The sequence below is a fragment of the Fundulus heteroclitus genome, chromosome 18, assembly GCF_011125445.2.
Source record: "Fundulus heteroclitus isolate FHET01 chromosome 18, MU-UCD_Fhet_4.1, whole genome shotgun sequence".
Taxonomy (NCBI): domain Eukaryota; kingdom Metazoa; phylum Chordata; class Actinopteri; order Cyprinodontiformes; family Fundulidae; genus Fundulus; species Fundulus heteroclitus.
In genome coordinates, this window is record NC_046378.1 from 8,173,491 (window position 1) to 8,200,255 (window position 26,765).

At 44.0% G+C, this 26,765-nt stretch overlaps 1 protein-coding gene across 4 annotated transcripts; it reads right to left on the reverse strand.

Annotated features, from left to right (window-relative positions):
• Positions 1-2,683: 2,683 nt before the first annotated feature.
• Positions 2,684-26,765, reverse strand: slc6a4a (solute carrier family 6 member 4a). Of its 4 annotated transcripts, none has more exons than XM_036149911.1 (14): positions 26,628-26,765; positions 15,897-16,787; positions 13,379-13,513; positions 12,783-13,005; positions 11,719-11,857; positions 11,028-11,162; positions 10,814-10,917; positions 9,428-9,555; positions 9,231-9,343; positions 7,452-7,583; positions 6,398-6,497; positions 6,099-6,199; positions 5,843-6,010; positions 2,684-4,355 (listed from the first exon to the last, which is right to left on the reverse strand). In XM_036149911.1, exons 2-14 carry the CDS (start codon positions 16,360-16,362, stop codon positions 4,281-4,283), a joined length of 2,019 nt encoding a protein of 672 aa, XP_036005804.1. In that variant the 5' UTR covers positions 16,363-16,787; positions 26,628-26,765; the 3' UTR covers positions 2,684-4,280. The 4 variants fall into 4 exon arrangements, with proteins under 4 accessions (XP_036005804.1, XP_036005805.1, XP_021164450.2 ...); XM_036149912.1 differs by lacking the exon at positions 26,628-26,765 and adding an exon at positions 19,474-19,497; XM_021308775.2 differs by lacking the exon at positions 26,628-26,765 and adding an exon at positions 19,347-19,370.

Consider the following 26,765-nt stretch of genomic DNA (forward strand, 5'->3'; position numbering starts at 1 on the left):
GTTGCATTGTGCCTGTCAGCAGCGACGTCCATCATTAGAGCAGAACCCATCGCTGTCTGTCCTTGCAGCAATGTAATCTTACATGCTGTCTTTTCTGCTTTCTATTTGTTGTGGGTCTGTCTGTATGTGGACATAAGGCTGCTTGCCGGAGCTGCTGATTGCAGACTTCAGTAACTGGATTAATCAGTGTTGACAAGGAACCGTCATGTTTTGTGCAGATGCACGATGCAGCGCGCAGGTTTTGGCGGAGGATCCTTGATTGTCCTGGCGAGCTGGGACAACCAGGGTTTAAAGGGGCTCAGAGCAACAGATGAGTTTTGAGCCGCCGGGGCCTTTGAACGGGACGGCGCTCACTCCACACGGCTGCATCGCTCTCTTTATGTAAATTAGATGAGTCATAACAGACTATGCTGGATTTTTGATCGATTGTTGTGCTGTAATCATTTTCAGATGCTCATCTCGGTAGTTGCGCATCAGATCTGGGCCGTTAACAGCTAAGAGCTTCTGGCCCTTCATAAACTCAGTACAGCTTCTTCTTAGAGTTAAACATTCATCCATTTTCTGGTCTCCTTTTCGTTGTGGTTCTCTTCTAATTCCACCAGTTTTCCTTTAGGTGCAGAGAAATGCAACGAGGCAACGGAGAGGACAGGGATTTCAACATGCAACCACGTGAGCTGAGCTGACGGTGTTATTTCTATTATTTGAGATTCCTAACACAATCAGAATGAATGACTGAATCAATCAATCAATCAATCAATCAATCAATCAATCAAACCTTTAAAATACTGTTCAACATGGATGTGTTGCATCTATTACACGTGTTGCATTGTTGACGCCATTTCAGCTCGCTAAAACGGTGTTATTTCCCCTGAAAAAGGGATTCAGTTCAAAGCATCTCTTTGCTCTATTCCTGCATGACTTCAACATGTGATTGGGCCAAGAAAAAGGAACATAAGATTTAAAGATTGCTAAAAAGTCCAGGCAAATTTGCCTAAAGAGACGACTGATCTCTGCATTGTAGCAGTGTAGTTAATTAATTAATTGACCTTTTCTTCAACAATCCACCGTATTTCCATGGACCAAACACCCGTTCTAGTGTCGCTTTGTGGACCACACTGAACTTGGACCAGAGAGAGCGAGAGTGAAAGCTGTCTGAGAAGCTCAGTTAGCAGACGTTAATGGTGGGGGCTACAAGACCATCTCCAAGTAGTTTTATGTTCCTCTGACCATGGCTGCCATTCTTGTTCCTGAGTAAAAGGTTCATGGGACTGTTGGTAACCTTCCAGGACGTGGACAACAGAGAAGGAACCAAGGAAACTGTCCCAAAATCTTTCAAGTTGAACCCTAGCTTGTCCCTACTGGAAATTTAACTACACCCATGCGCTGTTGTCAGACGAGACTAAAAGTGAGCTAACAGTAAAAACCACTTCAATCTGAAACCAAAGATGAATATATGGGAAAGCGCTTCATACCTAATGTTTGGTATGGTCTGGGAACTCTTGGGACTGTTTGCTGGTGAAGATTCTCAATCATCCAGGTCATGGGCGACGTGGCACAGAGGTTAGGGAGTTTGTCTTGCAATTGGAGGGTTGCTGGTTCGATCCCCTGCACTGACTGTCTCTGTCGTTGTGTCCTTGGGCAAGACACTTCACCCACATTGCCTGCTGTAGTGTAAAGCGCTTTGGAGGTTGTCAAGACTAGTTAAAGTGCTATACAAGTAGAAGCCATTTACCATGGTCATTCCAAAAAAGGTAAAAAACAAAGTAACTGGACTTGTTTTCCATAGTTGAAGACGCTTCGCTTCCTCTCCAGGAAGCTTTCTCAATTCAAAAAGTCTGGAGTAATGTGGAGTAACAAGCTTTATACAATTGGCAAACAAAGGCCTTGTAATGGCTTAGATAACATGCAAATTCAACAGAAACAGGTCCACCCCTTAGTAATGGGCGGTCGTTAAAGCCATTACGCCAGCAGATTGGACCGAAACTGGTCCACTCCTCTGTAACGAGGGGTTGTTATTGGCTTGGCTTAAAGGAACAATGTTTTGATCACCCGAATGAGGGTGAGAGTTAAGGTGATGGTTGGCCGGAATTAATCCTATAGCTGTGTTGTAAGTTCTTGGGACCGTTTCTTTTCTAAAGGCCCCAGGGTTCTTACTGTAGTGCTCGTATTCATTGAATCTTGTTGGTCTCCTCCAAGAAAACTGGACATATGTTATCTTTGGGTCTTATAAGCGGATAATGATCCAAAACATATATTAAATCAGCCCATAAATAATTTGCCAAGCACAAAACAGAACCTATCCCCTGGTTATCTCTGTCCCATGACCCGAGTCCTATAGAAAAGCCACTTTTAGACGCATCCCTGGCCCAACACGCCTTAATTAAAAATGGCTGCATTACCTCCTCAGTCTGCAGTCATGTTCTCCAGAGTCCTTCTACTGGCCTGATTATTTGATGATACAATGATACATGTGAGTATGTAAATGGTTGTGTTTCTCTCTGATGGACTAACGATCTGTCCAGGGAGTATCCCTTCTCTCACCCCACTCCCTGCACAGATAAGTGGGTATAGACAGCCGAGGGACATCAGTTCCTCAATATCTGTACACAATAATAAAAAGCTTACATTTTGTCCAGACTGAACTAGCACCTGTAAAAGGTAACAGACTTGCAGGCGACAAAGGTTAACTTCCATATATCTTTATTATTATTATTATTTCTTATTTCCCATATATTTATATATCTTCTTTCTATACAGATGTTTCTCAGTACAGCCGTGGATTGACATACAGAGATCTTACATATGCTCGAGCGAGAGAAAGAGGCGAGGAGGGGGGAGGTTGACGCTCTTCGTGGGGATATTTTGGCATTTAACAATACAACATGAGTTTACATCATGGACACTAACGCACACGCTCTCTCTCTTTCCCTCTCTCTCGCGCACACACACACACACACACACACACGTACACGCACCTTGACAGGCACACATAAAGGTGCTTCTGACAATCACGCAAGCACTGAACGCACATGCAGTTCCACACCCATCGAAGGAGGAAGCAGGTGTTCACGATAAGTTACATCAATACCAAGAAGGACTAGTAATTACAAATGTAGATGTACAGTGCTCCCACAGATTTTATGTCCTGTTCCTGCACACACACACATGCACACACACTCTCAAAAACACACACGCAGGCAGGCACACCTTTTTTTCTCTTTTGGTAGAAAGGAAAGAGCTTTAATGCTGATTTGTTTATTTGTTTTTTTTTTTTGTTTTTTTTTTCAGAAGGTGATAATGGAAATGGTATTAGCTCTGATCCGTATTTGGCTTCCATCGTTGGGATCTAACGAGGACCATCCGCACAGTTTCCCATGATGGTGCAAGAGCGTCCGAGGCGAGACAAAGTGACAGCACTGACGCATTCGGAAATAAATACATTTATCTCACATTGCCGTCTCAGAGCGAAACACACTGGTTTTCCTGTCTGTGATTCATTTTCCTCTGGATGCTGCAACAGTCCGTCACATACACACACACACACACACACACACACACACACACACACACACACACACACACACACACACACACACACACACATTCCAGTGCTTCACAGTGTTGGGACCTCTTTGCAAAAGTCTGCCGGTCGCTCCAGATTCCATCAGGCGAACACAGGCAGACAGTACCAACAGCGTGACAGCGACGACAGGTTTAGGAAACAGCAACAGAACAAGTCTGGCATATTTGGCTTCAGTAACAGATGTAAAAATACCTGAATTTTGCTACGTATTAGAATGGATAGCTAAACGGCATTGTATGAGTCTAGGCTCATCGACTGTGATGATGGAGAGTAGTGTTTCCGTGTGACCTGCTCTGACCGAGCTGCATGAGCAGCATCTCCTGTTTGAGTGTGTGTTTTTAACGTCTACATGAACACATGACTGTATCATACTTAAAGGTTTAAAAAAAAAAATCTGTTCCTCTATCACTTCTGGAGTTTTAAAGAAAGGGAGATGAAGCTACAGTATGCCCTGAACTTAGCGAAGGGTTTTAAAGTAAAACGTGCGTTCTTGCAAACTGAATCCGCACAGAGAACCAAAGCAAGCCCCGGGGTTCTGGATCTCGACGGGAGAGTGAAGATGAGAGAAGGAGATGTTTTGAACAGATGACAGAAAGGTGGAATACAGCCCCCTTGCCCTGTAGTCTTGCGGCATGTGCAGAAGCGGGCGCTCCAGGATCGCCGGGTCTCGCGCCCTCTTCTGACGGCGCGGGTTCGGTCAGATTGCGTTGGTCACGAATAAATCTCTGTGGTGGTCGTTGCTGGGCTGAGGAGTGATGCTTTTCAACAGGCGCTGGGAGGAAGGAAAGACAAATGACAAGAATAAATAAGAACAGCATTCTGAGGCAACTGGACTCTCGCTCACGATTCTTCGGAAGACGTTCGGACACCTATCCAGAAGTCTTTGTCAGTCAGCACCCTGCAGTTGGAGCACTGCTGTTTTTAGGCACATGGAGGCCCATCCTCCTGGGCGCAGTCAGATGCAAATCAACAGCACACCCGTCCCTCTCCTGAGTCGTTAGAGGCTATTGCTTTGTGTGAGTGGAGCACTTGGTCACCTGAATCATGATGAGACTGCTGATGTAATCTCTTTGGAACGAGTTGGAAGACCGAGTTGGGTTAATTAAGACGAACACCTTCTGCAGCCATTACACTGTGACTATGGCTGGAGTAAAGCATCCAGGTCTTCAGATGATTTGATCCACAATATTAGATTCAAAGGAAATGAGACCATTTCCTAACCATATTTTTCCAAGAAGCAAACAAAGAATTAGTTTTCTGGTTTGACATTAAGAGTAGAGTTTTTATTTAACCAAATGTTGTTCAAATCCTTCAAAAAGATATAAAAGCTTTCTTTTTTATGCTGGAAGAATACACTTATCTGGAAAAAAGCCTGAGACTTTTCTGGGCTGACTTATTTCAAAGACCACGGGTTCTTTAAAGCTAAATTTGGGGTTTAGGAAAAAACTTCTTTTCTGAAGCCGACTGGAGGGGACGTCGAGTCTTCTCCCACATAAAGTCAAAACCTTGCAGAAAATGTGAAAGCTGCACGGTCGGACTCGTCCGTCCTCCTGATCTGCACGGTCGCCGCTTCCTTTCCCCTCCGACTCGTTCGTACACAAACGCGGGACTCCTGTTTGTTGACGTGTGTTGATCCCTTTGTGTGAGCTCACGGCGTTGGACAGCAGCCAGAGAAAGTCTGCTGGCGAGTCTCTTTGATGTCCCTCTCCCTCCTGTCGACTCTCGCTCAGCTCTAAACAAGGTGTTGATATTAGTGACGATAATATTCATCAAGACTTTACTGCTAGTTTCCTGTGTAGCAGGCAAACAAATCGCAAAAAGCCCTGCTTTCAGTGTTGTTACAAATAAAACTCAGAATATTTGTGTAATGAATTAATAATAACTTGACAGGACTGAGGATGGTGCGAGTCCTGCCTCAGTTATCGGCCTTTTTGATTATGTCATCGGCGACGTGACAGGCTGCGCATCCATAAAATAATGTGAACGTGCCCATGAGGGCATGGTGCGTGTGTCTGATCTACACGCTGCTTTTTCTCTCTAATCCCTGCTCTGCGCTTCCTCCTTTGATCTTGATCCCAAGTCGTGTGTTCGCAGCAGAGGGGAGACCCCGGCAGTGCGCGGAAAGCAACAATCCAGAGGCAAGACATGTTGCTTGAGCCTTACCGGTTAGTGGACAGACATTAGCAGACGAGCCATGATGGGATGAGGCAATAAGTAAATAGAGACATGTGAAAACAACAAAAAACTATCATTTAGTACCTGTTTGAATGGACCTTTAGCATTAAGTAAGTGGTAGACCATATAAGCAGGGACGCAGATGAACGAGGACACCCCGATGCAGTAACCCAAGACAGTGGTCCACGGTGGGTAGTTGTAGTGGAACAGCTTGACCTCTGGGGGGAACGCCAGGAAACTGATGATGATGAACTGTGTAGAAGGGAAACAAAGGGAAAGACACCATATTAAAGCATTCCCATTCCCCAAGGCTCGGCAAGGCTGAATGGATGCGACTGACCAATAGGAAGCAGGGACAGATGGCCACCCAGCAGACCCTCCAGAACCCACCCGGATAGAAGCCGAGCATGAGATGGATGTCGTTGCAGAAACGGTTGGTGCCTGCAAACACACACACACACACGGGCACACCCAAAGGGCGGGTGTACGTTTTTCATGCAATCATGTAAAAACCCAAACGTTTGGGAAAGACTTGCTAATCTCGTCGATGCCGGTATTGCTGCGGACCGCTGCCGTAGCTGTGACGGTAAACACGCAAAGACAAGTCACTCGTGCGCAGCAGCCGGCAGTATTACTGACCGTAGAACCAGGACACAGCGATGACTTCGAGCAGCACCACAGTGATGACGGCGGGGCCCGTGGCGTACTCCTCAAAGAGCTTCACCACAAACGCTCCTCCCTGGACACAAAGACACAGGGCAATGTCGGCGCAGAAAGCCATGTTCGTCATTGCTGCTGTAAAAGTAGCGCAAGGGATGAAGACGCCGCTGACACCGCTGTCGTCTAAATTCAGCTCATTTCAAAGGCTTTCAGTTTAGGAAGCCATGGAGTATAAATACTACTATTTTTTCACTGTTGTAATAAGCCAATGGAAATGATCAAATATGCAGCTAGGACTATGTCAGAAACGTCATGAAGGGAACAAAAGGTCGAGGTGCCGTTTTCTCAGTGATAAAAAACAAAACAAAAGACAAAACAAAAGAAAACATTTATGCTATGCACCAGAACTATTGGTGGCAAAACATCCCTGCAACGTGATGCGATCTCTACCATGGTCGAGGGAGTAAATTCTAACTTGTGGGTCCGATTGTTGTTTTTAAAATGCACTAAAGTTTTAAATTTTGCGTGATGATTTCAAGGTGAGAATAAAGGTTCCAATGTATGATTAAAATCCAGAATGAATGAGACATTCCTGCCCACGATAATCCCACCTGAAGCCCTGCTTTAAAGGAGACATATCAAGCGAAATCTACTTTTTTAGCCCTTGAATACATTTCTTTGTGTACTTGGAGTCTCTAGGAATGCAGAAAAGTTGAATTTAATTACTTTTATTTTATCGTGTTGCATTGAATTTGCACAGGAGCAAAAAGAGGGCCTGTGGGGTGACAATGATGAGGAATTCAGACCAAAGCATTGCAGTTCCGCTTTATATAAACCTCAACAGCATGATTTCGTTGTGAAAAGGAAGAGCTGAGAAGTATGATTGGGCCCTTTAACCAAAATAATCAAAACATCGAAGGATTAAAGTAATATTACACATGCAGGTAGGAAGAGATGAGGCTCTGAATATTCTGAACAGAAACAATGAACGCTTTGATTTTAAAACTGTGGGAACTGCAGGTGAACAACTTACATATGTGAGGGTGGACAGAGCCCCGAGGTAGCACACGCAGACAAGGCCAAGGACAAACCACTCCCGTCTCTTTGCGAGGAGATGAGGGAACTCGTCTAGCATGGCTGTAATTACCCCCTCCAGGCCTGCGAACTGGAGGACAACATGGGGGAGAACATCAACGGGAGGAAACAAGGAGGGCGGGGACAAGAAAACAAGAAATTAAAAGAGCAAGCCACATTTCTAGAGCAGCATTGGGGTGAAGAACAGTCACAGTCGCTGTTTTACAGCAGCTCTGGGTGAACGTTTAGCTTGATTTTCTTGCTGGAAGGCAAACCTCCTCTCCGTTCCAAATGTTTCGCAGCCTTTAACAGGTTTTCTTCCCCGTGTTTAGCTCTAGCTTCAAAGAAACTCATCAGCCTTTCTGTCCCTGCTGAAAAAAAAAATCATTCCCACAGCATTACGCTGCCCCTCCCACGTTTCAAGGTGATAATGAAGCGGTCAGGGTGGTGTACGGTGTTCCTCCACTCATTCTGCACGGCACAACAATCAAAGTTTAGTCTTATCTGACTAGAGCACAACCTTCTTCCATATTGGCTCCTCCACATGGCTTGTGGCAAACTTTAAAAAGAACTTCTGACCGTTTCTCGCCTCTCGCCCTGTGGATTTCTAGGGCGCCAGACTAGTAGCTTTCCTGTCAACAGATTCCTGAGCTGTGGATCTCTGCAGCTCCTCCAGAGTTTCCCTTGGCCCTCTTGGTTGCTTCTCCTGATACATTTTCGCTGTGTCTTGGTAGGTTTGTAGTTGCACTCTTTCTACCATCAGATGTTTTTTTGACCATTGCTCTGAGAGATGTGCATAGTGTCATCTACCCTTCTTTGGACGCTTCCCCAACTTTATTCCTGTTCTGTCTACTCTCTTCCTTGGTCTCCATGATGCTTTTTGTTCACCAATATTTACTGAGAAACGTCTGAGGGCTGTTACAGAATACCTGGATTTACATTGAGATTAAACCCCACGCGGATGGACTTTGCTTTATGCGAAGGCAACTGGTTGCAGCCGATTTTATTTGGCACGAGAGAAGCTGAATACAAATGCATTTCGCACTTTACCTGAAAATAGTTTTTAATTTTCTTTCCGCTTCTCATTGATGTGCTGCTCTTTTGATCCGTCACATAAGGTGCCCGTTGAGGTTTGTGGTTGTAGGGTTTAAAATGTTCAAGTGGGTCAAACGTTGACCTTTGCAAGGCACCGCATCCAACCTAGGGAGTGGCTGAATGAGATGAAACTTTAAGCCAGTCCGATGCCGATGTGTATGCTCCGACACGCTCTGCAGTAATATCCTCCATCATAAAACTGAGGCGTAACAACAACCTCGCCGCTGATTCCCAAATGATTATCGGGCCACGATAAGAGCGCGGCAGGTCTGCGGCTGGCCGCTTCAGAGCCGACAGACAAAGGCTCATGGAGACGGCGGCAGAAAACGGTGATAGGAAACTCATATTCCATTGTTTTCATTGCCTATCATTCAGGAGGGAGAAGAGGACAAAGATTACCTGAACGACCCCTCAAATGCAAGTCAAAGGCAACAAGGCAAACGTGAAATCTCGGTTTGGATGGAGCATACAGGAGCCGGGACGAGGGCACCAACAGATTTGGTTAAAAACACACACTCACACACACACACACACACACACACACACACACACACACACACACACACACACACACACACACACACACACACACACACACACACACAAAGGAGGGAGGACTGCTTAGAGTAATGAGCAGACTGACCGTGCTGTCCAGACCCAACATGATGATCATGAGGAAGAAGATGATGGCAAAGAACGTGGCAGCAGGCATGTTGGCTATGGCTTCAGCATAAATGATGAACAACAGACTGGGGCCTGAAAGGAAACAGAGAGGAGGTTAAATGAGTAAACGTGAGCGAGCACAAGTGCAGAACACCTCTGTGTGGGACGTGATCCGACCTGCGTCCTTCGCCACGTCGTCCACATCCTGCTTTCTCATCTCTGCCATGTAGCCCAGCACGGTGAAGATGACAAAGCCGGACAGAAAGCTGGTCAGGCAGTTCACCGAGCTGGTGACCAACGCGTCTCTAGTGGGAAAACAGTCATACAATGAGGTATATATAAAAAACCCAACACATCTGGCTTTCTCTGCAGGTTTAAAAAGAGTTCCTATTGGTAAACAGCTGTAGTTTTGGAGGGACGCTGACAATACTTGTCTAGCACTAGTCTGACATTTAGTTTCTGTAGGTAATTTAACTGGGGAAAATACTATTTAAAAAACAAATTAAATAGTAAAAGGATTATCAGAAGAGGTCACCCTAGACTGCACACCCTTAAACCTTGACTTTGTTGAAGCACATTTTGATGCTGTTGCAGCATTGAGTCTCCCTGAATTCCAGCCTGAAATCAGCTATAAAGGATCTGATTAGCCCAAAATTAAACGTTGGCAACCCTAACAGAAATGTCCTGATTTTTACTTGCTTGTATCATTTAACTAAAGCAATAGTTTTCAGAAAGGTTGCCAAGGATCAACACATCTGAGTGTATAAAGGTGAGGTAGGAGAAGATTACAAAGGATTTCAGTTATATACACATTTATCACCGTCAACAAGAAAATGGAGAGACTCAGATGGAAAGAGAAGAAAGAAACTGACTGGAGAGGCTGCCAAAAGGCTGACAGCAACACTGAAGGTGCTGCAGGGATATCTGCCCAGGTACTGGATATGCTCTACAGTACACACAGTTTTCCTCATAACAAAATAAAAACATAATAATAATAATAATAATAATAATAATAATAATAATAATAATTATTATTATTATTATTATTATTATTATTATTATTAATAATAATAATAATAATAATACCTAGACCTGGCACACATCTCCCAAAACCTTGTGGGGAAAACGTTTATATGGTCTGAAAGTAAACCAGAACCTTTGAGCCACCATTACAGGTATGGTGACGGCAGCGTCATGCTGTGGGACTACTTATCTTCAGACCGAGTGCGGTCAAGGTGGATGAAATTATGAATGGTTCTAAACACCGGCTAGCTTTGCAAGTCAAAGATTTGGATGTGGACAGGCTCCTGCCATGGAAGACTGAATGCTGGGACTAAAAGTGCATCAACAAGCTTAGTTAAGGGCTTTGGCATACGTATGCAACCGGTTCACTGGAGCACTTGTAATTTCTCTGATTTCTTTTCCCAAAACAGAACAGTTTGCCTTTCAGTGGTAAAAAAATAAAAATTAAAGTAATAGTAGTCTTAGTTTTTATTTGAAGTTAAGCTCACATTTGAACAGGGGTAGGAACATTTGGAGAGCCAGTGTAAACCCTGTCCTTACTTGTAGCAGTTGTTGTGAAAAGGGTTGTAGCTGGCGAAGGCCAGCAGCACCCCGAAGCCAGGACCCAAGGAGAAGAAGATCTGAGCTGCTGCGTCGATCCACACCTGTGACAGAGTTAAAAGGTTCGTCATGCAGGTGTAGGGGAGTTGGAAAAAGGGCAAAGCTCTGAGATGGCAATGTTTGAAGACAACACTGAGGAGAAGGTCCCGCTGACCGTAGTGCTAAGCAGTTTCTCCCAACTAGGTCTGAGATAGTAAACGACGCCCCTCCAGGCCCCCGGCAGCGTGGCCCCTCGGATGAGGAGGATCAGGAGAACCAGATAGGGAAATGTTGCCGTCACCCATACCACCTAACATGTAAAGGAAACAACAAAGCAGGCGGGTCAATTTTCATCTGGTCCTACTCTTGAATCACTTGTATAGCCACATGAATGCTGAAAACCTACAATTATTTCTTTTTACATCTCTATAAAGCTGCTGTTATACATTTGTAGGCTGTGATCACTTGCGATGTGATAAATTGCAAATGTCATAAATGATCAACTAGATTAAACTTCTTCCAGAAAAAAGTAACAAAACCAAAAACAAAACTATATGCAAATAAATAATAAAAAGGTTTAAATGGAAATTAGAGTGACAAATACAAGCGAAAACAAGTGAACAGAACTCCAGATGACTCTTATTTTAAGGCCAATGCTTATTTATTTATTCTTTCATTTCGCGAAATTTCAGACTGAAACCACAATGTTTTAGGCTAGTTTTCAACAGGCCGACGATGAAGGATGACAAAGGTAACACGATAACATGGGCTTCTACGTTCTCCCTGTCCTCTTCGTCCATCCACACATCCATTCATCGACTGTAACTGACAATCCAATCAGCCGCGCAGGCGCCCCCAGCCGTTACCTTCCCAGACGTCTTGACTCCCTTCCAGATGCTGAAGTAGACGATGGTGAAGATGAAGAGCAAACAGAGGGCCAGCTGCCAGCTGATGGATCCCAGCTGGTGCAGACCCGGGGACAGGTGGACCTGCAGCACGTGGCGCCTAGTGAGAGGGTGGCAAGAGAGATGGGAGAACTTGTGAGCAAGGAGGAAGGAGGCTGAGACGGGATAGGCTTGTGAGGAAAGCGATGTTGGATCTCTCAGAACAAGTCTGAAGTAAAGAAATGCAATAGAAAAAGTGAAAGAAGAGTATATAAAAGGGCATCGTTTTGGGCAGAAAGTGCATAGAAATACATTTAATCAAACGTGGATGGAAAGAAAAAGTAGCTCAGCGAGCAGGAATTAAATTAACAACAATGAAAGTTCATCTGAGTGCACAACATACTTCCTTGGCAGTCTCAAAACACTTCATGTCATGAAGCCAAAGAGAGAGAGAGAGAGAGAGAGAGAGAGAGAGAGAGAGAGAGAGAGAGAGAGAGAGAGGGAGAAAAAAGTATCTTGAGGAAAAAGGAGTCTGAAATTAACTGTAAGGTTGACATCCGGTCACAGGTTAAGCACACAGAACTTGGATGATAATGCGGCTCCGGGATTTACGTCGACAAACAGGAAAGCCTGGCGCCAGACGGAGTGGTGGAATTTGTTACTTTGAAAACCCGCACCAGGAAAAGTCAACCAGAAACGGACCCAGAATCTGAGCCGATGGGGTGTGGGGGGGGGGCCTCAGAGAGCCTGATAAGACCGAGGAGAGCCACGGCAGAGACGAGACATTAACAAAACCGTTTATGGATAAAACATGACTCGAGGCAATCATCATTAGACCACTGAAATGCTGTTAGCATCTTCCTGCAGGGTACCACAGCTGGCGAGGGAATTGGATTTTTTTCTTAGATGCTCGTAATTTTATCAGAGCTCCTAAACACCGGAGCAGACCTCAGCCATCGCTTTTCTGGACGCCATCCATCGATGCTTGCCTCTCTCTCTCTCTCTCTTTCTTTGCGCGTCTCAACATCCGACTTCCACGCACTTACTTATAGAACTCCTCGGCGGGGGACGTGGACGAGTTGGACCAGGACACGTTGTGGTCCGAGGACAAGTAGCGGTTGCAGTTGGCCGTGTTCCAGCTGTTGGTGCAGGTGGTCCAGGGCAGGGTGGGTCGAAAAGAGGACAGCAGGTAGTAGAGGGCCCAGGCCATGATGGTGTTGTAGTAGAAGGCGACGTAAAGGGCTATGATGCAGATGGCGAAGCCGATTCCTGAGTGGGTTGGGGGGGGGGGAGAAAAATGATGTTAGAGGAGATCATAGGGATCTGGGACGTCAATCAGAGTCAATGCAGAGAGATGAGTGTGTGAACGCTTAGTCAAGTCCCTGCTTTGGTAATAGGATGGCATTTCCAAACAACTAACATTTACATACCGTCCAATTTCTGAGAGCGTGGCATTTGGCCGGAAAATGCGACAATTTCCATAACAGAGAGACGGTACATCTCACAAGATGTACAAAGAACCAACGGACCAAAGCGAACGGGGGGGTGGGGGGGGGGCAAAGAGGCTAAGCCAGCTGTCCGTCAGAGCCTCGCGGTGACTTTGGTTCTCTCTCTGAGCCCTTCGAGTCTGCGCGGTTCTTACCTTTAAAGATGGGGCAGATGTGTTTCCAGATGGAGATGCAGCCGCTGCGGTGGAACTGGCCCAGAGCTAGCTCCATGTAGAACAGAGGCACTCCTCCAAACACGGCCATCAACAGGTAGGGCAGCAAAAAGGCACCTGGGGAGGAGAACAGATGGCGGAGACGAAGACGCAGAGAACGTATTGAGGTCGCAGATGAAATAAACAAATATGAGAAAAAGAGAATCTCACACACCAACTCTACTTAGAAATAGGGCCACGATGTTTTCAGAGAATACGTAACCACTATCCTTACTCTACTGTTTATTTATTTTTTTTATATCATTCCAGTGTCTGTCTTTTAGCTTCCCTGTTAGCTAAATCTACATCATGTTTACTGATAATCGATGGGCTGTACTGTGCGACAGCTGTCAGCACCGTTACCTTGCAGCAAACAAGAACTGTATGTCCAAGCCAGGGGTTCTTCTGCTGGGGATTTGTATGATCTCCCACTGCATGTGTGGGTTACCTCTGAGTACCCCAGATTAATTGGCCACTTTAAAATGCCCTCATGTCTGAGTCTGTGTGCCCCTCAATGATTGTCTCTGCATTGCCCTGTGACCTATGAAGGCAGCACCATGCCTTTCGACCAATGATCGCTGGAGATAGGCTCCACATCAAAGATCAGTTTGGAATAACCAAGTTTATTTCTATTTGGAAAAGGCCAAAAACAGAGAGAGGATTTCTTAGTAAACCTCTTTTAACTTTCTTCAAACTCGGATGTTTATGTAGAGTCACTTAGTGTTTGCGAGAATTTCCTTTATGCTTAATGAAAGGCAACCCAAGTTTCCTTGCGTCCCCAAGCTGCTCACAATAGTTTTTGGGAGTTTTTGGCCGATTCTTCTTGACAGAACAGGTTTGTGGCCTGACTTGCTTCACGCTTCCACACATTTTCAGCTCTGACCACAATTTGTTTCTACGGGATTGACAGGACACGTCTGAGAGGGCCACTCCAGAACATTAACCTTGTTGTCCTTTACTATGGACTATGACTCCTCGTGACCAGTGTAAGACAGCATCGTCATAAAGTTTTTCCCCTTTGTTCCGGGGCTGATGTGCGCATTGTGCACTAGGACATGGAACCCGACCGCTCCCTGAACAGTATGATGGCTGGACGTTCCCGTGCTGATTATACCTGCTTGTAATCCTTTGAACAGTTACTGCGGCAACTGCAGGCACCTCATGTCCTAGCCAAGGATGAACCAGACTCGTGGAGCTCCAAAGTTCTCTTCATTACATCTGGACGGATATTTTTTAAATGCATCGATGTTGTCATACAATCAAGCAGTGTGTTTGAGGTGTTGCCTTGAAACACATGCACATGTGTTCCCTTCATTTAAGTCAGATGTTATGAATTACCCTATCAGAGGCCTATGAAGCCATTAGATCATCATCTAGGTTTGCCCAGTCCCAGTGAAGAAAAACGTCTGACTTTGAGGAAAAAAGTCATAAAACCGTCTATCTAATTGTTCTGGCATTTTACAATGGTTAATAATACGTAATATTAGTATTCCTAGCTGGCTGAAATCAGGAAAGTCTGATTTCATGCCAGACAATTAGAAAAAAAGCTGTCATGTCTTCTTTATAGGGTATATATAGTGTGTGTAAATATATGGTTTCAACTGTATCGATAGTTCTTATTGATTATGAGGACGTTAATGTGGCGTTTGGTCACGAAATTAAGGTACAAAAGTTAAAACAGAAAGAGAATTAGGGGCCAAAGACAGTGGAGGCTGGAGGCCCCTGGATGGATGTCAGATCTTTTGGACACATCTAACTCCTCCTTCCCTTCTATCTCATCATAAACTATGCGTGCACGCGTGCGGACAGAGCAATGCGTACCTGCGTGCTCGGTGCCTCTTTGTGACATGAAAGAGAAGATAAGGGGTTGATTGAGCAGCTGCCTGGAAGACAGGTTATTAAGCACAGAGAGGGGCTGAGACTGAGGGCGCGCTCATAAAAAGCACAATTAATACTGTTGCCTCTATCAGGTGTCTCCCAGTCTCGATCTCTTACCTCGGCCGTGAGACGCGCACACGTGCATGGAACACCGGAAATTGCAAAGATTTTATTATTGCAGATTCAATATAAAGGGAGGCCTTGTTTGGTGCTAAGTGAAGATGCTGAAGCAGGAGAGCAAGTCAGGTAGCTCGGCCTTTGCGGAAGCACAAACTTACCTTTGCTGTTCCTGAGATTCGTCACAACACGTATTCTAGCCAAGCTTTACTCGTAAACAACTAAAAACATGCTGCTCTTTTTCTCTCGTGGCCTGTTTCTGTTCAAATCTTTTCAGAAATATTGACAAGAGGTCATCCTTCTCCTTTGTTACCACGCATTGAACTGGCCCAGAGGCTGCCCGTGGTGCTGCCTACGCTCCAACCTGAGAGATCGCTTGGCTAAACGCCTCCTCCTTCATTTCACTTTACCACTAACGCCCCTTGTGACACTGTACACCGCTTCCAAACATCTCTCGGTTCCTCACCTCCTCCATTCTGGTAGCAGATGTATGGGAATCGCCAGACGTTGCCCAGATCCACGGCATAGCCGATCACAGACAACAGGAAGTCCATCTTCTTGCTCCAGGTCTCTCTGGGCCTCTCTAAGCTAGTCTGGACCACCAGAGTTCTCAGGCCCCCCACCGGGCCCGCTGACCCGGTTCCCCCTGCGGGTCCGGAGGCTGCCCCTGGCGCTGTCCTCTGTTCAGATCCCTCCCTGGGGCTCTGAGGGGTGGATGTTGTGTAGCCATTGGACACCTGCTGACCGGAGCCAGAGGTCAGGCTCTTTGGTCCTCTGTCGCCAAGTCCATCAGCCAGAACCAAACTAACGTTTTCCTGCTGTGTCTCCTCCTCTTGCCCTTCTACCCCTTCTCCTCCTTTGCCACTCTCTACCCCGTTCTCCCCTTTATCCGCTGTTGGCATGCTCGTCATCATCATATCTTTTGTCTCCATTGGATTAAGTCGGTGTTTGCGTTGGCAAAGCAGTTAGGGGTGACGAGAGGTTCTCAGTGGCGACGAAGGGAATGTGGCGCTGTTGTGTGATACGGTGCCCATGAGGGGGCCAGAGAAGATAGGGACTTAGGGAAGGGCGTGGAGATCAGTGTGGGGACTGTTTTGGGGGAAACTAAATCTGTCCTTCTTGGACTGATGAGAGAAAAACGGAAGAGAAGAAGGTAGCGCGACAATGACAACGACGGGAGGCGAGTGTGTACAGGAGACGACTGAATGTTAGAGCGTCTGTTGAGCAAGAGAGGCAAAGGTGGGCGTTCAAGACAAGAGAGGGGCTTGGGCAGAACTTTGGGGATGCAAAAGTTGCAACAGTCTTGGTTCTTCTCCACAAATAGCCCGTCGCTGGAGACCCTCGGCGACAGGACAAACTGTAACACACAGACGAAAAGCAAAGTCAGTCAAGGAGGAAGGTTTATCTGTCTTTTTCCATTCTTTGCACTGCAACTTTTGTAATGAAGCTTTCTGTATGATAGAAATACTTTTATTATGAGAATGAGACATTCAGGTAAAATACACCCATCCATCCATGCTTATTCCTTGTCAGGTCGCTGGTCGCTCGGTGCGTATGTCCAGTGGACATAGTGCAAGAGGCTGCGTGCACCCTGGGAAGGGTGCCAGCCTATCCGAGCTGTCAGATACGGTATAAAGTTTTTGTCCCACAGTTTTTAAAAAAAGCTTAATCCTAAAAATAAAACCACACACATTGAGGGGGTATTTTGTCTGAACAAGTCAATTTACCCACCGTTCTGGTGTCTTTGTGTTTTTATTGCAAGCTGTCAGCTGCACAAGAATTTTAGTCTAATCAAATTTATATCATCAAAAACATAGACAAATGCAACCATCTTTGGCATTTTAAAAAAAAAAGATAAAACTTGGGGAAATGTTTGGATATTGCAACTCTTGGAACATATTTCACGTCAGGCAAATTTCTAAACCCTGCTGCGGATTGGATTCCCAGAAAAACAATAATAAATGTTCAATCAAAATGGGCAGAATGATGGACTCTTATCTGTCTTAGCCCCAAATGTTATTGATAGATTTATATATATATATAACATCTTTTATTTGCTAAATAGCTAATTATAAGGGTGCTTGGGAGATTATAATATACACCTAAATGACAAAAACCTAAATACGACTGTTGAAATAAAAACAGAAAATTGCTTGAGTGCAAAAATGTCTTCAGACAAAGCGATATTTTTTACCCAAATAAAGTGATCATTGTAACTCTGTAACTTTTATTTACATGTTGACACCAGGTGGGCTGTTCAGCTCTCACAGAGTTCACTCAGTTGGTAATGAAACACCGCGGTTTAGGAAGACTTGCTTCCTACTATATGCCGTTATTCTAAGAGCCCAGCAGTTTTCCAAGGGAAGACAAGCACATAGTTAAGATCCCGTCAGGTACCCGCAATTTAACGCAAAAAAGGGAAAAAAGTGTGGTGAACTTTTAGTTTGTTCCTGTTTTTTTAAAATAGTGCTACTTTTTTCTGAACTAAAATACAAAACAACTACAACACAATTTCAACAAGAATTGAAGTATTTGTAGTATGTGTTTATATTTAAGCAATTAGAAGTTAGAAAGTAAAACAAAATGGATGTTTTTTTTAGATGAATGTGCAAAGGGTAATTGTAAAAATAGCTAAACATTTTTAGCCGACACACAATTTGTAAACCGTCATGCTTCTGCAGAAGAGAAGATTTAAGAAACCAAATATGGAGAAGGCTGGAACTGTCATTGCTGATCTGCAAACTAAGCAACACGTATCCCATATCCCATGAATCATTACATAAAGACGCAGCATGCATAAAAATGCATAAAAACATGTTTTTTTTTCAGGTTTAATAACATACAACTCCCACCTGCACACTGTAGGTAAAGCAACAAGAACATCTGATTAATATTCAAAGACAACATTTTTTTTTTAAAAAAAGATCATAAGAAATCAAAGTGAATTCTACAAATTTCTCTGGAGCATCTAACATCTAAATGTTTCATCTTAAAAAAAAAAAAAAAAAAAAAGTTTCAGTCGCCAAAACTGTTTCATCCTGACTGAGATGGCATACCTTACCTTAAAGATGGAAAAAAAGAAGAAGAGGAGGAAAAGAACCTGTAGAAAAAAAATAAATAAAGTGCAAAGAGCGGCAGGAACAACTTCTACTTAAAACTTAAAGGATCCTGAGGTACGGCAAAAACTTGCCAGAGCAGCAGCCTCACTTGCTCATCAGGACGTCGTATTTGGCCATTGAGCTCTCAAGCCTCTCTCATTTCTCCCTCCCTCTCCCTCCCTTGCCCCTCTCTCACTGGCTTGCAAAAAAACACACACACAACACACACACACACACACACAGACAGAGCAGCACAGACATATATGCAGAGGGATGCATGGATGCACCCACTCAGACGGTAGACAATGCAGGAGCGGGGTGCAGGCACAGACCTGCACATCGCAGTATCACATGTTTGGATGGATGGGGTAACAACACAAACAGAAACCATGAAGGGTGGCGTGGCTCCGACACGGTACGGTCATGGCAGAGCTCACATTAAAGCACAGAGTCTCACAATGCAGACAGGGGAAGTCCGGACCTCATGGAGATGTTTGGCAATGTTCGGGGTGCTGCAGACTGGGAGACACCAGATACCAACCCTGCTCTAGTCTGGAGACCCTATAGCCTCTGTTTTTCCCCTTCATGTCCCCCCCCCCCCTTTCTTCCTTGCTCTCACCTGTTGTGCTTTGATCTCTTTTCTCACTTTTTTTACTCACGCACACCTGTTCATCAGAGATAAAACTTTTTTTTTCTTCTTTTGAACCTTGCAGGCCAGTTGTTTGTCACGTTACTAGATTTTTCTAATGATAATTTTTTTATCCTAAAGTGTACAAAACAGTGACTCCAATTACAAAAGCATACAAATCATGACTTACATCGTATCAGCGTCTGCGTCTTCCAACCAACTTGACTCAATTCAGTACCTATAAAAGATAGTTGGAGCTTTTCTTCCAGGAATCATGCTGCGCGCCGCATGCGGTGCAAGGCGGTGGGAAGACTCACCTCGAGGGGCTGACGCCCCCCCTTGTTCTCCATAACTGCACTCCTCCAGGTTACTGCTGCAAATGGAGGATTTGGGTCGGATTAAGCAACAGCTCAGAAATTATGACGGCGATTCCCTGAAAGTGTGGAATGCCTTCTGCATGAGATCAGCCAACGGTGGAAAGTAAGGCACCTTGCAAAAGTACTGAGAAATTTTTTTCATTACATCGCAACCGCAAACATAAAGTGAAGAATCGTCACGTGGAAGGAAATGAACTATATTACAAATAGAAATCTAAAATGTGTGGCCTGCATTTCTGTTCAGCCTGTCTGAGTCATTACATTGTAAAGCTATCTTTTGCAGTAATTACTGCTGCTAGGTCTTTTGAAGCAGTGTGTGTCACAACCAGCTTTACACATCTAGGTGTTTCTTTTTAAAATGAAACGGACGGAGAGTTTGTGTGAAAAGCAGCATTTAAGTTTTGCCACCGATACCCAACTAGATTTAGGTCTAGGCTTTGAATAGGCTATTCCAAGACAGGAATATGTGTTGGCCTAAACCATCTTGTTGTACCTCTGGCTGTATGTTTAGGTCCTACGTCCTGCTGGAAGGAGAAGCTCCGCCCCTTTCTTCAGGCTCTAATGTCTGGATTGTCTTGTAGATTTAGTTGCATCCAACATCACATCAATTCTATAAACATATTTCAAGACCCTGCTGAAGAAAAGCATTGACAGAGCATAATACAGCCACTACCGTGCTTCGTTGTGGAGATGTTGGATTCCAGGTAATACCGGTTGTGTTCCTTCATCTTTAGGATGCTGTTTGTCCTCTGATGTCAACCAACACATAATTTGTGTTTGGGTTTCTCCTGAAGCTAGCTGGTTGCACTGGATTTTTACTCAGGGCTTTCTGAGTAAATGGCATTTGAAATACAACCAATTTGTGTTAACCCCTTACACATTTCTTTGCTACCTTTGTGTTAAACTATCTCCGTAAAATACTTTTACATGACGCTGTATTTAAGGTTGCTTGCTTTAAAAGTTGAACTACTGTTTCTTGTAGCGCCTCCAATGATATTTACGTATCACACCAAGTGGCAATATGACTCTTTCGGGTCCTCAGTTTCAAAAAAGGGTAACCCCCTCCTCCCCCATCCCCCTTCGAGAAGGTGACTACAAAAATCTGAGGTCATACCATGATTAATGAGAGAGGAAAGAAATAAAAGGCTGATTTATTTTTATCTTTGTGAACTGTTCATGGCGTCTCTCTTCTGAGCCTCGGTTCTTTAAGTAAAACCATGTGAGAGCTCCATCTTGGGATTGTATTTTTAATAAAAAGGTTTCCCACTCCTGGGCATGTGAAACACGGCGAGGCCCTCCAGTTATATCTGAACGTCAGTTGAACCCAATGCTTTACCTTTTCTTTTTTCTTTTTTTTTTTAACAATGTCGTTTTTTAGAATCTATTTAGAAATCTGAATCAGTGTCATGAAGGTAAAAGCACAATGTTTCCATCTGGACTGTGATGAAATCTACGCAAAGCACGGGGCGCATGAAAGCTGACTCTTGATTAAACACAGCTTCCACTGTCAGCGTCTGCGCTGTCACGCATATCCACGTTGCATAAACGACTGCAGGTCTGCAATTACACAGTTGGGTTGAAGTACTTGTCACTGCTCAAATGTTTAATGAATGCGGGAGTAGAAAGCATTTCCTCTGAAAAACCTGATCTCGGCGGGTGCCTGCTCCGTGCATCTGTAACGGGGGAAACAAATCAAAGCTTTATTAAACACATGACGCCCTGCAGGACGGACTGCAGACGTAAGGGGTGGGTGTGGAGAGAAAATGTTCTTATCACACTCTGCTTCGACAACTCCCAGGGGCTTTCCTGAAACAATTTTTGGACATCGGACAAATGTACTCTTTCGACACTATTAGCCAACTTTTCTTAGAAGAACTTCTTTTCTTTGATTAGGCTCTAATGATGAGGGCATGACATGAAAGCTTGAATCCAGTCAAGACATTTATCTTAAACAGGATTTTTCCTTTAATTTGAGTATATTAAGTTTTGGGTGAAGAAAACAATCTATTGGTGCATTTATTGGTCCCATGAAAAATTCCTATGACGTAAATGGAACCAAAAGTGGTTTTATGAACTTTAACTTTCCTTTTTCTTGGTTGATCAGAACTTTTCATCAGTACCTAACATATGATTTCCCATTTGCCCCATGTTGGAAATATGACATGACGTAGTGGCCAATGTCTTTTGCCTGTGCTGTTAAATCTGGAAAGACGAGAGAATATGCCGTTCAAATGAGGCAGAGGTGTGTTAATCTTCACTAGTTTGTACAAGACTGAAAAGAAAATAGACACACACATAACAGGTTTTGCTTATCAACAGTTGGTGAAACATTTAAAAAGTTTCAAATAAATGGAAGAGAGAAAATCTGGCCAGGACAGAAATAACTATTAGAGAAGAGGAGCATCTTGGAGTCACCAAGTCCGTGCCTAAACCGTTAGATCCTGTGTACATGGAGACTGTTTTTACTGTTGTTGGAAGCATCCCAGGAAAAAGATTTCTCTGTCCTTCTATCACAAATTAAACACGTGGAGTTTGATAAACACAACTGGGATTTTACCTGGAACTGTAGCCTGCGGTCGGATGAGACCAAGACTGAGCTTTATCGACAACACCCAGGATCAATATCTGTAAAAAACACCTAATGCCCAAAGTATGGTGGAGAAAATATAATGGTGTGGGCCTGTTTGCCTTCCAAAGACCCTGGAAGTCATGTCAGAGTGAACGGCTTCATGAGCAGTGGTGAGCACAGTCCAACTAGTCCCATTAGCATTAGCATTAGCATCCTCACTAAGTTTGGTAACTATTAGACCAGTTAGCTTCCACTATATTGGGTTCTGATAACTGTAAGTCCGCTAACAACATTCACAATACGTAGCAGCAGCTAGATGAAGTTGCGTTATGGATTTACTTTTTGTGTACACATGTCACGACTTCATTGTCGACGCCATCGTCATGATAGAAACAGAAGAAGATGCCACTGGCACAGAGGGATACAATATTCTCAAATGCTTCCACTGCTGAACAAATGTTGAATTTTAAAGTCGTTTATCCTGAGCTAAAACAGCTATCTGCTCAAACATGTAGTGTTGTACACAGTTGTCATGCGCCCTGTGTGTGGATGCAGCATCGTTTGTCCGATGACGTGTGACATTGGTTAGCAGTTAGCATTAGCTTTGCTGCTTTCCTTATTGATTCAGCGGTTTAGTGATAGTGAAGCTAATATTTTTGGTGGTAGAAAATGAGTTATTTAAGTTAACTTTTTGGTTAGCTGTGGACACCATTGTTCATTAGGTATTTGAACTACCAGGACATTTTTTTTTATGTAAAAATCAATTTGTTTACTCTCTTATACTGAAAATGGGATTCATTCAATGTTTCAACACAGACACCAAAATCAACCTTCTTCCATCGCGATCTCAGACTATATCCTAAAGAAAAGGTGAGGAGAATTCAACAAAAAAAGAAACCCAGCACTCTGGATGAATGGTCAAAGATCTCTAGGTCTGTATGTATCTATTTTGGGGGAAACTAATTGCTTTTCTATTGGAAAATGGGGATTGTACAACCACACTTTGTGTGGCAATGGGGATTTACTAAAAAATAAATTCCTAATATGGATTTCCACTCTGAATAAATGCATGTAAACCAAAGGTTGGACTTAAAACAAAAAGTTTAATTGGAGGTTTACCCCACTTAAGTAAAGGATGAAGTAGATTTAAGCCATTTTACACATCTTTAATATGGAAATTAATAAGTGTGGAAGGCATTGAATATATCACAGCCTGGTACCTTGTCTTCTCAGCTTCTGGCCTTATAGAGGAATGATAAGTTAATCTATGTCTGTACAAAATTTCTACCAGGAAAGTCTATCTGGTATAACTAAAATTATTTCAGGGATTTTCTTTGTCTGAGAAGCTTTGTTTACTTGTGACATAGCACCTAAAATGCTAAATGTTTTAGCACACACACTAACCACACTGCACTCAGCGAGTGCACAAATACAACCAAACGTCTTCTGAGCCCTAATTAATAAAATCCTTGTTTTCTTCTATATCTTCCTGTGCCTTCCTGACATCATACCAGTTCCAAGCTCAGGCTGATTGTAAAATAAACAGCGAACCAAGAGATGGGGAGAAGAAACCTGTTTCGTTTTGAGCTTAAAAGGCAACGCTGCCACTACATCTGCACAAACATCACTTAACAAGCCAGAGGAACGTGTAGTACTTTATGAGGAAACTACTCCCAGAGGAAAAGAAAAACAGTTTTTTTGTATGTTCTGTATTGAAAAGGCCTGATAAGCAGATGTGAAAACACATTTTTTGGTGGCAAACGGAGTTCACAGCATCCTGCCCTGAAGCAGAGATTAATTCCCTTGACTGTGCCGTTGCACGAGAAGTTAGGTAACATGGGAAAAGCACATTATGGCCTTTGGCCTTTATCATAAGAAAATTGTCTAAAATATGTCTCCTTTTCATTATCAATTCTTGCACAGCTTGCAAAAGCCTTCCTGTTAGACATGAAGCCATGTGTACCCCTGACCTCTTCCAGGTTGGAGCTCAAATTGAAATCCAAATCATGTAATAAAGCTACAAGTAGCAATCTAGAGGCTCAGGAATGATACAGAAGATTGACCAGAATAAATCTCCATCAAGCACAATGAAATTATGCATCCAGACAGCAATTTTAGTGATCCGATTCTGTCTTGTGTCCCCAGCTTCACCTTCTAGTCAAAACAGGGCAGAAAAGTGTTATTGAAAAAAGTCGAGGAAGCAGCAGAACAAGGAAACAGTTTCCCGGACAATCTCTTAAAGATGGAAATCAGGCGTTACGTCTCGGTCAACAATCACACTCCTGAATTCACATTTTGTGCTGCTGGATCACAACCTGGTTGTAGTAGAGCTTCAAACCCCTCACTTGTTGTGTTCTGGAAAGTTCACTGTCTCCTAATTGAACATTTTCATGACTCGGGTAAACACAACACCAGAGAGGGTGACCATCTTCAACCAGCAGGAATGCGTCTGCACAGTAGAGTAAGCCATTTTGTTCCCCTGAAGACACCATCCTCATCCAAGAGGTCATCAGACGAATGGGACTGGACGCCTCCCAGAGAAGACAGAGGCTGCAATAAATGGTACGCAGCTATTCCAGAAAGGAATATGGGCTGGTACTGAGTTCTGATCAGAAGAGATCATCCTCACATGATGAAGGGGCGCCAAGACAAAAGCTCATATGAACAAAGAGCATTACAAATGTAGTAGTTCTGTAAAAAACATGCTGGAGTTTAAATTATTTTTCCTTCAGATATGAGAATTATTTCATTATTATTCATCATATAAATACTGTCATGGGCCCAAGAAAAAAACATAGCTTATGAATCTGTGAATATTCTTTATTTTTGTTCAGGCAGTGTGAGGACAAACAGAAGTCCTGCTTTCAGCAACAGGCAAATAGCTGCAGCTTTGAGCCGCTGAAAGTCCACCGCACTGCAGCAAACCCGTAGGTCTTCTCATCATTCTTTCACTGCTCAGCTGCTTACACAGCGCCCTGCAGAAGCACTCATTTCCTTTGAACGTGTTCATATTTCGGGCATTTTTCAACCACAAACCCCAATGCATCTTGGTATTGTAACTTTGAAATGAAAGTTCAAGGTTTTCACCAAATGAAGCTCTTAATAGGGGGCTTTGCATTTATGTCCAACCCCTCTAAGTCAATGCCAGATATTTAGGGTGTTTTGCAGCCTCTAACATGTTTTCTACCGGGACTGTCCCACGTTTAGCTCTGTTCATCTTCCTAACAGCTTCGGACAACATTCACTGTCCCTGCTAGAATAAAACCCTCACAGCCTGATGCTGCCACCAGATCCACATAGAGCATAACCAGCGGTCAGACCGCCAACAGATCACCTGAGCTGTGGATCTGTGCAGCTCTGAAGGACTTACCGAGGACCTCTAGGCTGCAAACCTCTGAAGCCGTCACACAACGGCTTGATTCGTACTGAGATCAAAATTACTGGAGTCTTTACTAATGACGTGGCTCCTAAAGACGCTGGTGAGCTCGATATTTTTTACGCTAGGGGTATCAGAGTATATTGTGGCGAATAAAAATAGATTTTTCAGATCTTTGCTGTAAAACAACATTTTGAAAGCCATAGGGGTCCCCCTCCCCCCAACCCACTTCACAGTTAAGTTCTACTTTGTGTTGTGGTCAACATCAAATGGTGAGAAAATGTATTACAAAATCTGAAAACATGGGTGAGAACACTTTTGCAAGTCAATGCATCTTAAGTTGAAACTGGGACATCCGAAGAAACGTAGAAAACACCGTTAGATATGAGGTAAGCTTGAAAACTGTTAATCAGTAACGTTGTTGTTGTTATTTTGGGTCAAAAATGGACTTAGATTCAATTTTCCGTGCGGTGCAAAGACTAATGAACTTAGAGCAGTGATGTGACCGATAGGAGGGGGTGACGCCGTAACTCCTCACCATTCACACGAGACACGCTTATTTGCCTGCAGATTGCCGACACACGCTTTCCCGCTCTAACAAGATCACAACACCCCGGCGACCCCGTGTTGACATTTTCCATTCCCGCAAGATTCCTGAGGTTAAAATCTCCAAGCGTTCTCAAGCTTACGGAGAACTCCCTTTGAAAAGTGGCAGAGGCCCAACCTGGAGGCGGGAAGAGGTCACGACCGGCGTTGTGTCAGCTATGATGGGAGTTCCTCAAAATGTGAACAGCTTAATGGCCGCAAATTACATGTTGAAGTCAACATCAGGACCTGACCCCCCCCCCCCCAACTGGGACAGAGCCCGAATCTTTGCGCTGTAACCTTGCATGAATCTATCAGATTAGCAAAAAACAACAGCCAATGTACAGTTTGCCTCAACACTGAGAGTTTTAAAACCTACAAACCCTGAACATTCAACTTTTTTAAAATGCAAAACAAGAAATCCAGTTAAAAATCTGCTGTTTTAAAGCAAATGGATGTAAGAACCACACAATATAGCAGGCCCCACAATAAATTTCCAGCCTCTAAGCGATAGCGGCGACCGTGCCTGCAATGAGCCCAGCCAGGGTGACTGTGAGGTCTTACCTTGGTATTTTTAGCTGGGCCGTCTGCGTTGTCCATGGACTGTCTGGTCATCCAGAGCCCAAGACGTCGCCTATCAGCGTTGACTAAACCCAATCACACAAATCCCACATGCCTGGGCTTACAGCAGGCCGTATATTC